The sequence below is a fragment of the Amblyraja radiata genome, chromosome 5 (assembly GCF_010909765.2).
Source record: "Amblyraja radiata isolate CabotCenter1 chromosome 5, sAmbRad1.1.pri, whole genome shotgun sequence".
NCBI classification, from domain to species: Eukaryota; Metazoa; Chordata; class Chondrichthyes; order Rajiformes; family Rajidae; genus Amblyraja; species Amblyraja radiata.
Window position 1 is genome coordinate 92096577 of NC_045960.1, and position 15437 is coordinate 92112013.

The following is a 15437-nucleotide window of genomic DNA, read 5'->3' on the forward strand; positions in this document are numbered from 1 at the left end:
TGGCTGTCAAAGTGAGAGAGTGGTGTGCAGAACCTGGGAGACCACATCATCCGTGGATCTGTTTGGACGGTATGCGAACTGCAGCGGTTCCATGGTGCGAATGGGGGCTCTGCGAGCCGGCAGCCCTGCCAGCAGCGTGTTAGTTTTTCTACTTTTTTTGTTTTTTTAGTGTGTCTTAATGTGTGTTTTTAATGTCTGTGGGGAGGGTGGTGTGGGGGGTGGGGGGTGGGTAAGGGGGAAACCGCTTTGGTCGTCTCCTCCACGGAGAGGCGACTTTTTCCATGTCGCCTCCCCCGTGGCCTAACATCGAGGATTGGTGCGGCCTTTCCCGGAGTCGGGCCCGGGGCTTCAGCTGCGGGCGCAGCGAGGACGATTTTGTCGTGGCGCGGGCGAGCCCTCGCCGGGGGTCGCTGGAGAGGAGCGCTCCGTTCGCTGCAGCCTGAAACCGCGGTCTGCGGAGCTCCAGATGGCCGGCTTCCGGAGCTGGGATCCCTCGTTGGGGACCCAGGAGGAGAAGAGCTCCGGCCGCTGGCTTCTACCGCGGGCGCGGCGGGAACTTACCATCCAGAGCGGGGTCCCTCGCCGGGGATCCTTGGAGAGGAGCTCCGGCCGCTGGCCCTGCAGTCTGCGGTGATTCTTGCTGCGGCGCGGCCGGGACTTTAGATCTTCGGCCTGCGGTCTGCACCAACTTGAAACCGCGGTCTCCGGTGGGGCAGCACCGATTCAGGTCTTACCTTGTCTGAACATCTGGATGCCCGCAGCGGCGACTGCGGAGGGTTGAGGTCCCGACCACGGGGGAAAATGGAGGAGGACTAGCCTAATTTTGTGCCTTCCACCACAGTGATGAATGCTGTGGTGGATGGTGGTGTTAAATTTTTATTGTGTATTGTGTGTTCTTTTTTTATTGTACCGCTGATGGCAAATTCATTTCACTGCGCTTTATGTGCAAGTGACGAATAAAACTTGACTTGACTTGGAAGGAAGGCGCAGATGTGGTTCTTGATCAGCCTCTCGAAGCATTTCATGACTACCGAGTTGAGGGCCACCGGTCGGTAGTCATTCAAGCAGGCTGGAGGGGCATTCATAGAAACATAGAAAATAGGTGCAGGAGTAAGCCATTCGGCCCTTCGAGCCTGCACCGCCATTCAATATGATCATGGCGGATCATCCAACTCAGTGTCCTGTACCTGCCTTCTCTCCATACCCCCTGATCCCTTTAGCCACAAGGGCCACATCTATCTCCCTCTTAAATATAGCCAATGAACTGGCCTCAACTACCTTCCGTGGCAGAGAATTCCACAGATTCACCTCTCTCTGTGAAAAATGTTTTTCTCATCTCGGTCCTAAAAGACTTCCCCCTTATCCTTAAACTGTGACCCCTTGTTCTGGACTTCCCCAACATCGGGAACAATCTTCCTACATCTAGCCTGTCCAATCCCTTAAGAATTTTGTAAGTTTCTATAAAATCCCTCCTCAATCTTCTAAATTCTAGCGAGCACAAGCCGAGTATCCAGTCTTTCTTCATATGAAAGTCCTGCCATCCCAGGACTGGTACAATGGTGGATCTTTTGAAGCAGGCAAGGACCACGGACTTGGACAGGGAGATATTGAATATTGTGGTGAGCGCTGGAACAAGCTGAGTAGCACAACACTTTAGTACTCGCCCAGATATACCATCTGGGCCTACAGCTTTCCACATGTTCATACGCATCAGAGCTCTCCTCACGTCGTGCTCGGTCACCGAGAATGTGTGCACATCCCCAGCGGTGGAACTCCCTGCAGCCACGTTGGCGCGGGCGGTGTTGTTGTTAGCAGGCGAGCTAGGGGTGATGTTGCCCATCTCGAATCATGCATAAAAAGAATTCAGATCATCAGCTAGGGAGGTGCCGGCACTCCCGGTTTAGGGGAGGCTGCTCTAGCAGTTATAGTCCGTAGCCCCTGCCAAAGGCGTCTGGTGTCCCGCTGCTCCATCTGCGACTCCATCCTGTCCATGTAGCTCCTTTTTGCATCTGTCACCTCCCTTCACAGTCTGTAGGACTCTGCCTTGTAGTCATCCATATTGCCGGATTCCAGGCCGGAGTTGTAAGCAGCGATGTGAGCATTCAAGGCAACGCAAATGGACCTGACCACCCAGGGTTTTTGATTAGGAAAGATGCTAACCTTTACCGTGGGGCCGATGTTATCGGCTATTGTTGCATTGAAGTCCGTGACCACTTCCACGAACTCACTGACGTCTCTGGAACTTGCTTGGAACATATTCGAGTCTACATCGTTCAGTGCATCTTGCAGCATGGTCTCTGAATGGTCAGACCTCCGCTTCCCGTACTCTCCGTTGTTTATACTCCGGCAGCAGGAAAATGTCAGGTTTTCCAAAAGGAGGGAGAGAAATGGCCTTGTATCCTTTCCTGAATGGTGTGTAGCAGTGGTCCAAAGTTCTTTCCTCCTGGTGACACACGTGATGTGTTAGCAGAAGTTAGGCATGACCTTTTTGAGATTTGCCTGATTACAATCTCCAGACACCACCATAGCCGCATCAGGGTTCTTGTTTTGGTGTCGACAGAACACATCGTGTAGGGCTGACAGTGCCACGTCGGTGTCCGCATGCGGTGGTATGTAGACGGCTGTGATGATCACTGAGCTGAACTCCCGAGGAAGGTAGAATGGACGGTATGAGATAGTCAGATGCTCCAGGAACGAGAAAGCGTCTTAATATTCCTAGGGTTGCACCAGTTATTGTTGGTCATGAAGCAAACTCCTCCACCCTTGGATTTCCCGGATTCTTCCGTTCTGTCCGCACGGAAAACAGTGAAGGACTCGGTCGGGCAGATTACTCGATCCGGCACCATGTCTCGGTCAAACAGAAGATGTTGCAGTCTCTTATGTCCCGCTGGAATCTGATCCTCGCCCTGAGGTCATCCATCTTGTTCTCCAGGGACTGGGCATTAGCCAGGCAAATGCTGGGCAGAGGTGGACGGAAGGCTTGGACTATCAGCCTATTCTGAATCCCGCCTCACCCGCTTACCTCGGTGTTTTCTCCAACTTTTGCCCGGAGCCGTGCTCCCATTGTTATTGCAGCGGTGTGCTCTTGTAAACTCTGCCAGCCACGCTGGATCGGTGGGTAACGTGTTTAAAAGGCCTTGGGTTACTCTAAAGTTTAGTTTTAACAGTGTTCTTCGATCGTACATTGTTAGTGCTAATGTGTTAGTAGAAAGAAAGAAATTTTAAATGAACATACAAGTTTAAAAAATGCACAATCTCCGCGGAGCTACAACGACAGCGACTGGACCCGGCATCGATAAATGATGGGAGAGGGGAATTCTAACAAGCTTTTTAATATTATGATTGTTATGATTTTTGAGTTTGAAAAATCTGTATTGTGAATAAAAGCTCATTCTAATTCCGAGTGTAAGCATTGTGAAAAACACTAAATATAAAAACAGTTTGCAATTAATGTCCAGTGGACATTCGTATTTTTCAGAACAAGTCATTTTTAATCTGGATTTACAGAATATGACATAAAGTTGACTAGCCCCAAGTTTTATATTGAGACAAAATGTTTAATGGCATAAGTAATAAGTTGGCATTTAACAACTTAAGACCAAGAATCATCACACGAGACATTAAAAATACTTTACTGTAGAGATTACTTTTTGGTGGTAGCTGGTTGGAGTGCTCAATCTTACCATAAAAGTAACAAACATTACCAATATATACATTTCAACATGTACCTTCTTTATGACCATGCCATTCTGGAGTAGGCATGTCAAGCCAAACATTGCACTTCCTAATATTATTTGGTCAAGTACATAGAATTTAGCTGCTTTTTTAAAAATTTAACAAAAACGAATAACGTAACTCAAAAAGATTAGTTTGAGGCCAAACAAATTGTTGGATAAAGAGAGTAAATCTGAAAGATTTTATTATTGTACTTACTTTGGAAGCAGCTGTCTTTATAGCCATACTTAACATATGTTCTCTTCTCTGAAGCCTTAAAAGGAAAAAAAAATGTATCACGTACACACACATCTTTCATCCACGAGTCTGTTTTCATGTTTCCTGAACCCAATGCTCATAAAAACAACTTATTATTGGCAAACATATGTTTAGACTTTAAAAGCCTTCCAGTGAGAGAAATAAAAAGTGGAGTACCTATCAAAATCATAATTTTTACAAGTTTTAAGACCCAAAATAGTTTGATCTATTAGCCCCATTGCATCCATGTTCTGTCTCAATACATTTAGAATCATTCCACTTTCCCTCCGTTATCTCCAATTCTGATTATGATCAGAATTCCCATCATTCTGGGGTTAATGCACTGTACATTTTTTTTTAAATGCATATAGTTTACATTTAATTCAAAAGATCACCCTTGGTTGAAGTCCACCCCACCCGTGCCAGACCATGGAAATGTAACAAACTATGTGTCCGCTTTCACTCAACCATTTGGGTAAATACGCAAGGTTGTGGTGTAATATTAATTTCCTGTTTATATATTAACTTTTAAGGTGTTGAGAATCGTTGTGATGCCAATTTAGAAATATTGTTTTCATTTCTGATTTTATTATTTAGAATCAGTATATGTGACAATTACGATTACTTTAGAGCCAGTCCCACTTAGCAATTTTTTAGGCGACTACAGGCGACTAGGCTGTAACCACATGGTCGCTGGGGTGTCGCCTGTATGGTCGTGCGTAGTCTCCTCAGTCGCCCAAAGAGTCGTAGCGTCTTTCTGGTCGCCACTGGATTTTCAACATGTTGAACATTTTTCGGCGACAGTGGGCTTGACGCCAATGAGCATAGCTTGACTTCTCCTGACGTAGGTGCTGCTGCAGTTGTCGCCAGGTTAACGTAGGTTGTTGCCAGATTAACATAGGTTATCTCCGGTGCTAACTTCGTTTTTTTTGGTGTTAAAGTAATTAATCTATTTCAAATTGTATGTTGAAGTAACTACATGGTTTAATTAATTAAATGAGGACGGGTCAGCAAGCCTGTGGCTAGATACTGGGATTATGTCGAAAGGCAGATCTTGGACTCTAATTAACTATAACCGACATTATATTACTTACACTATATCCTCCATTGCTTTACTGTAGATGATAGTTAATTCTATAGCTTTATATACATGTTACTTCTGCATGCTTTAAGTTTCCTCTGGAAAAATAATGGAAAAGAAACCTAAGAGGGGGGAATGTAGATCAAACAGTATTGCTGATTTGATCCGTGTCTGGTTTTGCTGCTGATGACCTGATCCATAATCCATGTCAGGTTTCCATGCCATCTAGTGGCATGCGGGCAGCCATATTGGTTAGGCAGTTCAACTTGAGACTGTTCAATTTAGAGCCTACAGTACTCATTTCGATGGTCTCTGTATGTATCCTAATTAAAGTAGACAATAGGTGCAGAAGTCGGCCATTCGGCCCTTCGAGCCAGCACCGCCATTCAATGTGATCATGGCTGATCATCCACAATCAGTACTTGTTATGATATGTAATGACTCTGTATAAATAGTACTTTGCACATAGTGTCGGACGTGGGAATTCAGTTCGACTTTAGCTGTTATTTACAAGGCTTTTCGTAGTCTCTAAATCGTAAATTGAACTGCCTAACCAACAATGCTGCCCGCATGCCACTAGGTGGTGGTGGTGTGGAAACCTGACATGGATTATGGATCAGGTCATCGGCAGCAAAACCAGACACAGATCAAATCAGCAATACTGTTTGATCTACATTCCCCCCTCTTAGGTTTCTTTTCCATTATTTTTCCAGAGGAAACTTAAAGCATGCAGAAGTAACATGTATATAAAGCTATAGAATTAACTATCATCTACAGTAAAGCAATGGAGTATATATTGTAAGTAATATAATGTCGGTTATAGTTAATTAGAGTCCAAGATCTGCCTTTCGACATAATCCCAGTATCTAGCCACAGGCTTGCTGACCCGTCCTCATCTAATTAATTAAACCATGTAGTTACTTTCCAATAATTACAAATGCGTTCTCGGAATTTTGTCCGGATTAAATGAGGTGCCGGCCCATCAGTTTTCTGGTAAATATCACCATAGAAAAATTAATGTGTTTTATCTTGCAGCACTCTGCCTTATGTACCCAAATACAAGAAGTTAATTCAAGATATTCAACTGAATGAGAATTGTTTAAAAATGTTACAGAGAATCTAAACAGGGCTGCATACAGCTTTTCATTTATAAGCCTTTGGTGCTTTGGTGTTAGGAGCAGGATTATCAAAAGTGTACATTTAAATATTATTTTACCTTTTTATATCTTCAGGCAGTTCTGCATTGAGAAGGACTTTATTTCTTAAAGGCAGAACATCTTCCAATGTCTTATGCAGGTCGTGCAATTCACTAGGCGATGTGGTTGGTAAAGAAATAAATTCACTGTCACATGATTCTATTAATCTGCTTCCTTGTTCTATTTCTATACTCAGTTGATGGTCTCTGGCTTCCAACAATGCAAGACGCTCCTTAATATCCGCAATTTCGCTCTGGTTTTGTGATTAAATACATTAATGGGTTACTTAGCAGCAAGTGAAATACAAACTTATTTTCAGAGTAATATCAATAAGAATAACTGAAATGTAACAATTCATTCAGCTGTCTGAAAATTAGAATTTAGTTCAATGAGTTACTTTTTTCTGATTTTGCCATGTTCTTTATTACATAGAAACATAGAAACATAGAAAGTAGGTGCGAGAGTAGACCACCAGGTCCGTCGAGCCCGCACCGCCATTCGCTCATGGCTGAACACTAAACAGACACACTTACCCACAAACAGTAGACACAAGACACAGAACACAAGACACTACCCTCCCCTTTATACCGCTATCACCCCTCTCCACCCCAAGAACCTCGTGATCTCCTGGGGGAGGCAAAAAACCGGATAAAAACCCAGGTCCAATTCGGGAAAAAAATCCGGGAAATTCCTCTCCGACCCCAGTCCAGGCGATCGACACTTGTCCAGGAGATCACTCAGGTCTTACTATACTAACCATACCTAGGTCCATATCCCTGCCCTCTCCCCGTAGCCCCTTATCCCCTTGGCAGCTAAAAAACCATCTATTTTAGTCTTAAATATATTTAAAGTTTCTGCTTCCACTGCTCCCTGGGGCAGTGAATTCCATAAATTAACCACCCTCTGGGTGAAGAAGTTCTTCCTCATCTCAGTTTTAAAAGAGCCCCCCCTTATTCTGCAACTATGTCCTCTAGTTCTAGTTTCCCCGATCATTGGGAACATCCTCGGTGCATCCACCCGATCAAGGCCCCTCACGATCTTATATGTTTCAATGAGATCGCCTCTCATTCTTCTAAACTCCAAAGAGTAGAGTTCCAGCCTACTTAACCTTTCCTCATATGTCAATCCCCTCATTGCAGGAATTAATCTTGTAAACCTTCGCTGCACTGCCTCCAGGGCTAGTACATCCTTTCTTAAGTATGGACCCCAGAACTGTACACAGTATTCCAAATGTGGTCTCACTAATACTGTGTACAGCTGCAGCAAGACCTCCGTGTTTTTATACTCAATCCCCCTAGCAATAAAGGCCAAAACTCCATTGGCCTTCCTGATTGCTTGCTGCACCTGCATACTAACTTTTAGTGATTCATGTACTAATACCCCTAGATCCCTTTGCGTTGCATTACAACGCAGCTCCTCCTCATTTAGAAAATAACTTGCCCTATCATTTTTTTTCCCAAAGTGAATGACTTCACATTTATTAGTATTAAATTTCATCTGCCAAGTTGTTGCCCACTCACCTAGCTTATCTATATCCTTTTGCAGACTCTTCCTATCCTCCTCATCCCCTACTTTTCCTCCCATTTTTGTATCGTCCGCAAATTTTGATATATTACACTTGGTTCCCTCCTCCAAATCATTTATATAAATTGTGAACAACTGGGGTCCCAGCACCGACCCTTGCGGAACCCCGCTAGTTACCGGTTGCCATCCCGAGTATGAACCATTTATCCCCACTCTCTGCTTCCTATTTGTTAGCCAATCCTCTACCCATGCTAATATATTACCCCCAATCCCATAATTTTTTATTTTTAGCAATAGTCTCTTATGTGGCACCTTGTCAAAAGCCTTTTGGAAGTCCAAGTATACCACATCCACCGGTTCCCCTTTATCCACCCGGGTTGTTACTTCCTCAAAGAATTCGAGCAGATTCGTTAAACAGGACTTCCCCTTCACAAAACCATGCTGGTTCTGTCCGATGAAGTCATGTTTATCCAAGTGCCCCGTTAGTGTTTCTTTAATAATTGTCTCTAACATTTTACCCACCACCGATGTTAGACTAACCGGTCTATAGTTACCCGCCTTCTGTTTACTTCCTTTTTTAAATATAGGTGTTACATTGGCCATTTTCCAATCCACTGGGACCGTTCCTGCCTCCAGGGAGTTTTGGAAAATTATCACCAATGCATCCACAATCCCCACCGCTATCTCCCTCAAGACCCTTGGATGTAATCCATCAGGCCCAGGGGATTTATCCTCCTTCAGTCTCATTAATTTCCCTAATACCACCTCCTTGGTGATCTTAATAGTATTTAGCTCCTCCATTCCTACCGCCCCCTGTTTATCCAGCGTTGGAATATTTTTTGTGTCTTCTATGGTGAAGACTGATACAAAATACTCGTTTAATGCCTTTGCCATTTCCATGTTCCCCACCAACAACTCTCCAGTCTCACCCTCCAATGGACCAACGTTCACCTTAGCCACCCTTTTTCTTTTTATATAGCTATAAAAACTCTTACTATTAGTTTTTATGTTGTTCGCTAAATTCCTTTCATAGTCTATTTTCCCCGTCTTAATTAATCTCTTAGTTATTTTTTGCTGACCTTTAAATGCTTCCCAATCCTCTACCCTCCCACTATCTCTGGCTACCTTATATGCCCTTGCCTTCAGCCGAATACTATCCTTTATAGTTTTACTGAGCCATGGCTGACTGTTCTTACCCTTACCCCTTTTTTTCTTCATAGGAATAAATTTTTCTTGAAGGTTATACAGTATACCCTTAAACGTACACCACTGCTCATGTACCGTCTTATTCTTGAGTCTGCTATCCCAGTCAACTTTGATCAGCTCAGTCCTCATACCTTCATAATCCCCCTTATTTAGACTAAGCACCCTAGCCTGAGTTTCAACCTGCTCCCCTTCTATTTGAATATGGAATTCGACCATATTGTGGTCACTTGTTCCCAACGAGTCCCTAACTATGACATTTTTAATTAATCCTGCTTCATTACACAGGACCAGATCCAAGATTGCCTCCCCCCTTGTCGGTTCTGTGACATACTGTTCTAGGAACCCGTCTCTAATACATTCTATAAACTCTTCCTCTAGTCTACCCTGCCCAGTTTGGTTTGCCCAATTAATATGAAAATTGAAGTCCCCCATGATTACAGCAGTTCCCTTTTTACATGCGTCAACTATTTGCAGATTTATGTTCTGACTAACAGCGTCACAGCTATTTGGAGGTCTATAAATTACACCCACTAGTGTTTTTTTTCCCCTTATTATTCTCTATCTGTACCCAAGCTGTTTCACTATCCTGATCCTTCAACGCAATATCCTTCCTCTCTATTGCCGTTATTCCCTCCCTTATTAAAAGGGCCACCCCTCCTCCCTTTCTTTCCTGTCTATCTTTCCTAATTGTCGAGTACCCCTCTATATTTAACTCCCAGTCCTGATCCCCTTGCAGCCATGTCTCCGTAATGGCCACGATATCATAACTATATATACTTAATTGCACCGTTAATTCATTTATCTTATTACGAATACTCCGTGCATTTAGATAAAGCACTTTCAGATGATTTTTACTACCCTTCCTTTCCGTTTTTGCCCCTTTTACATCTAGAGCTTTATCTTCACACATTCTGTCTCCTGTCTCATTTTGACTTACCGCTTCCCCACTGATACCCTGCTCTATTTCCTCTACCCCTGCTGTTATTACCCCCCTTGATACCTCCCCCCCGCTACTTAGTTTAAAGACCTCTCTACTGCCCTAGTTATATGATTTGCCAGGACCCCAGTCCCAGCACCGTTCAGGTGAAGTCCGTCCTTACAGAACAGACCCCCCCTGTCCCAGTACTGGTGCCAGTGGCCCAAGAAACCAAACCCATTATTCCCACACCAGTCTTTGAGCCACGCATTTAGCTTTTTAATTTTACGTACCCTCGCCGATTTGGCCCGTGGCTCAGGTAGCAATCCGGAGATCAGTACCCTCGAGGTTCTGCTTTTTAATTTATTCCCTAACTGCTCAAACTCCTTCAGCAGATCCTCCTTCCTCGTCCTTCCTATGTCATTGGTCCCCACATGGACCACGACCACTGGATCCTCCCCCTCCCACTGCAAATTTCTCTCCAGCATCGCAGAGATATCCTTAACCCTAGCACCGGGTAGGCAACACAGCCTTCGGGACATGTTCTGCTGGCCGCAGAGACAGGTGCACAACCTTTTATCCGGAGTTCCGGAAACCGAAAAGCTCAGAAAACCAGACATTTTTTCCAGGATGTCGTCTGCACACCAAAGCTCGCGTTTGGCGCCAAACTTGACCCAAAACGACCCACGGTCAACCCAGGTCTGTACTACTGTAGCGGCTGCCTCCTCCCCGGAAACCGGGGAGACACTTAAGCATCTGTAAATCATTGCTTAAATGTTAGTCAGTTAGTTTGGAGGGCTTTTATGTGAAGGGGGGGGTGAAGGGGGAAACTTTAATTCTTAGTCCCCTACCTGGTCGGAGAGGCGGGGAGCGGGCAATGCCTTACCGGGTCGCCGTGCAGTAAGCTCCGGAGCGCTGTGGCCGCCGACTCCCAACATCGCGGCCGGACGCCCGCAGCCCCAGCTCCGCGATGTTGGGAGTCGGCGGCCACAGCGCTCCGGAGCTTACTGCACGGCGACCCGGTAAGGCATTGCCCGCTCCCCGCTGGTATCCCAGCGCTGCGACGCCGCCGACTCCCAACATCGCGGAGCTGGGGCTGCGGGCGTCCGGCCGCGGGCGGCGCTGGATTTGGAGCGCCGCGCAGCCAGGGGTAGAGTTGCCGGGGTCGGAGCTCCAACTGGCGCCGCCCGCGGCCGGACGCCCACAGCCCCCAGCTCCGCGATGTTGGGAGTCGGCGGCCACAGCGCTCCGGAGCTTACTGCACGGCGACCCGGTAAGGCATTGCCCGCTCCCTGCCTCTCCGACCAGGTAGGGGACTAAGAATTAAAGTTTCCCCCTTCACCCCCCCCCCCCCCACCACATAAAATCCCTCCAAACTAACTGACTAACATTTCAGCAATGATTTACAATGATTCCCCGGTCTCCGGGGAGGAGGCAGCCGCTCCAGACTTTTCAAGCCGTCCGCGCTACCTACCTAATCTATGCTAAAAATCTTCCATTCGGAAATCCGAAAATTTCCGAAATCCGAGAAGTGTCTGGTCCCAAGGCTTTCGGATAAAAGGTTGTGCACCTGTATTCATTATTTTCCTCCTCCATTTGCCAAATTTGTTTTACAAACAATTTCTAATAGGAATAATATGTGTAAAGAATATGGGTCAAGTTTGGAATAGAGGCCTTTATCTCATGAATCCATAGTGACATATGGTCCAACTTTTGATAATGATCAAGAACCTATGAATGAAAAAAAATCTATGTCTAGACATTTTACTGACAGATTGTACTTTTAGAGCTGATGTTTTGCAGCTTGTGTATTTGTCACTATAGATAAAGGTTTTCAGTTCAACTTTTAAAACATATCATATACTTATTAAAACTTTGATCTTGGTTGTGTGTGTATGTGTGTGTATATGTGCGTGTCTTTACATCTTCGCAAAAACACTGCGCGGTAACGATAACATTTTTACATATTCTGATTCACATTTTTCCCTTCTAGGCAGCGATTACCTTCACTAAACATTTTATGCTTTATTTTTCGACATTACTGATTAAAGTGTAAAAAATCAAAAGATTTTGAATTAAAAATGACCAGCTTCAAATGATGACGTCCCAATGGTTCGGCTAGCAGCGATAGGCTTCACTGAAGATTTTATCCTATATTTCACGTTATTTGTGATTAAAGCTTTAAAAATGCCAACTTTCACAAGATTTTTACTGTTAAAATCATTTCTGCCAGCTTCCAACACACTTCGATGCAATGTTGTGACACAGGAACACTATAAACTTTTCACCTCGCAGGAGGAGGAGGGCGAATTGCAACACACAGGGCAAGTGAAATTTGAATTTTTTTTAAAGCCCACTGCTGAGGGAGGCAGAGGAGTTGAACGGGAACGGCTTGAGTTGGAGGACCACGCCTCCCGTTGGGGCTATGGGTAGGGGACGGGTGCGTTGGGCGAGCAGACCCAACGTTTGTTAGTAGTGTAAAGGCTAAGCTGTTTTCTTCCAACCAGTTAAGCTTCACTGAACTCACACCCCTGCTCTAGCCATCAATCTTCTCTGGTTTCCTTCCTACTTCCTCTTACGCTCAACCAAAGCTAATTTTCTTCCTTTCACATCATCTAATTGTTGAGGAGTTCTCATCCCTCAGTTACCATCCTCCCCCTTTCAAATCTGTTAGTGCAGCCACTTTCAAAATAAAAGAAAAAAATACCTCCGTCCTAGCAAACTAACACCTGCATTAGCAATGAGGCATCCATCTGCACAATGAAAGACCTGTTGAAGTTAGGATTGCGCAGTATGGATTCACCAGTGAGGGCTGTTTTTTAACTTCAGGAAGGCTTCTTCTGCTGCTGTTGGCCACTGTATTATCTCTGGTTGGCCCTTCTTTGTCAGGTCTGAGAGGGGAGCTGCAACCGAGGAGAAAAAAGGGACAAAACAACAGTGATATCCAACCAACCCCAAGAAAGCATATCGCTGGATCTTGTTGGTGGGTCGGGGAAAATAACTCACAGCAACAATTTTCTTTTCTTGTGGTTTAAGTAGGCCACAGCTGATACAATATCCCAGGTTCTGTGCCTCTTTGACTGTCCAATGCTGCACTTTTTTGGATTGGTTGCAAGCGCAGTCTGCCGCAAAGCCTATAGCACACCCTGGAAGTGCAACAAGTTTTCGTCCCAGTCCTCCAAGTGGATGACTATGTCATTCAGGTAAGCCACAGCATAACAGCGGTGGGGCGGAGGATAATTTCCATCATATGCTGAAAGGCGGCAGCGGCACATGGAGACTGAAGGGGAAAAAAGTGTACTTCCATAAGCCGGAGTTTAAAAGGCTGTTTTCTGTTTAGCAGATTGGGACAGAGGGACATGCCAGTACCCTTTTGTTAAGTTCAATGTAGAAATACACAGACAACTGGAACTTGGCGTACATCACCATACATCCATGCCAGTGGTAGAGTCTCAGATGGCTGCGGGCCTGTGTGTAACGGTTCGGGCTGGACCAGAGTAATGTGTCTGCCCATCTAATAATGCTGATGTAGGCTGGCTGTTCATATAGAGGATGCACATTCGGGGTGGTTGTCCTTTCTTCTGACCTCCATGGATGGTGCAGCCTGGGTCAAGGGGAGTTCTGGCTCTGTCGGTCTGGACTTGTTCCTGGTGCTGCGCCCTTGTCATCAGTGGGAAGGCACAGGCAAACTTGGATTCATTCCAGCAGCTTGCTCCCCTAGCTGGAAATCTTGGGTTTATAAGAGATCAGATTAATTGGTCCAATAACTATTAATTGGCTTGTTTGCCTCTGACTCTGTTTGTTCCACAGTGCCAGTATTTTCTAGCAATTAGTCCTTGTTTGTGGTGCTGATTGTAAGCTTCTTCTGACATGTCTGTCGGGATCGAAGCGGCCTTAAGGGAGGATTCATCATCACACACCCCAATCTCCAAGCGTCCATTCGTAAACATGTTGTCATTTCCCAAATCATTCTCAGTTTTTCTACAGCAACAATTCTGAAATGCCTCAAACACTTTTCCGTCAGCCCATTGAAAAAGCTCTCAAAGTCACAAATAACTGCAAACGCGTTTTCCAGACAATGTGTCTTCAAGATAATGCTTCTAGACATATATACTCTAACTCCTTCTTAGCCAGTATCCAATTTCTTCCCTCCCTAAAGTAGAGCTAATTAAAAAGTCAGCTTTCCTTACCCTAACTTAAACCAAGTTTCATTCACCCACTACTGCTACTCTAAATGTTACTATCTTCTAACCACTCTTTCCATTATTAAGACAGTTGTCCACATAGTTCCTTACAAAAAACATGTGAATGCTCTTAAAGCACTTTAAGAGTACAGGTGCACAACCTTTTATCCGAAGATCCAAATAACGAAAACCTCCGAATAACGGACATTTTTTCGGTCCTTGAAGAAAGGTCCTTGAAAACGTTCACCGAGGGCGGCCCGCAGAGGTGACAGCGGAACCTCCGGTCGGTCCTTGAAGAAAGGGGAACTAAATTCCCATTCATAAAAGAGAAGGTGAGGGTATATTGCGCGGGAGAGTTAATAATTGACAATATGCTGCTGCCTGCCCGCTGAGTTAAAAAGTTCCCACGGTAGACTCACGATACACAGTATATCGTGAGTCTTGCGTGGGAACGTTTTAACTCAGCGGGCAGGCAGCAGCAGATTGTCGCTCCCTTCAGTTTCACCCCACCTACACCCCTGTGCTTCCCGGCCATGTGTGTGACCCCTTCCCTCCCCTCTCCAGCTCCCCGCCCATTGCACCGGCGCGAGGGCTTTGCACTGTCTTCACGTCGGCAATGCCAGCAGGTCAGTGACAGTCAACGGAGACGTCAGGACCAACGGGACACCGACCCCCAGGCCCACTGCAAGCACTGAGATCCCAGAGACCCACAGCCAGCAGCAGCCCAGCCCCGTTCCAACTCCAGAGGAGAACTGCAAACTGGCCGGAGACGTCAGGACCACCAGAAGCCGCTCCCCGATGGGCCGCTACGGCGACAAGTGGCAGTTCGCCCACAGCCCGAGCTGTGCCCCCTCATCGGGACACCGACCCCAGCAGCCCAGCCCCGTTCCAACTCCAGAGGAGAACTGCAAACTGGCCGGAGACGTCAGGACCACCAGAAGCCGCTCCCCGATCAGCAACTCCAGCCCAGCCCCGCTCCAACTCCAGAAGCTGATGGTGTGCAAGGTACGTCTTGTTCTTGGGGTCGCGCAGCTCGGGCTGTGGGCGAACTGCCACTTGTCGCCGTAGCAGCCCATCGGGGAGCGGATTCCTCTGGAGTTGGAGGGGGAGGGGGGTATTGTGCTGTTTGATCGCCCCCTACTATCCCAGGGACAGGGAGACAGGACGTTCACCGAGGGCGGCCCGCAGAGGTGACAGCGGAACCTCCGGTCGGTCCTCGAAGAAAGGGGAACTAAATCCCATTCATAAAAGAGAAGGTGAGGGTATATTGCGCGGGAGAGTAGGAATCCCAAGACAAAGTTGAGTGAGCGTTCACCGAGGGTGGCCCGCAGAGGTGACAGCGGAACCTCCGGTCGGTC

At 46.0% G+C, this 15437-nt stretch overlaps 1 protein-coding gene across 5 annotated transcripts in view; it reads right to left on the reverse strand.

Moving 5' to 3' along the window:
• disc1 (DISC1 scaffold protein) overlaps positions 1–15437 on the reverse strand; it is an 87192-nt gene that overhangs the window by 44609 nt on the left and 27146 nt on the right. For all 5 annotated transcript variants that reach the window (XR_004412077.1, XR_004412076.1, XM_033021745.1 and 2 more), the window contains exons 6-7: positions 6270–6502; positions 3934–3988 (exon numbers count right to left, since the gene is read on the reverse strand). Coding sequence is in view for 3 of the 5 variants with exons in the window: in XM_033021745.1 (XP_032877636.1) it covers positions 3934–3988; positions 6270–6502 (288 nt within the window). In the remaining 2 variants the exon portion in view is untranslated. The remainder of the gene's footprint in view (positions 1–3933; positions 3989–6269; positions 6503–15437) is intronic.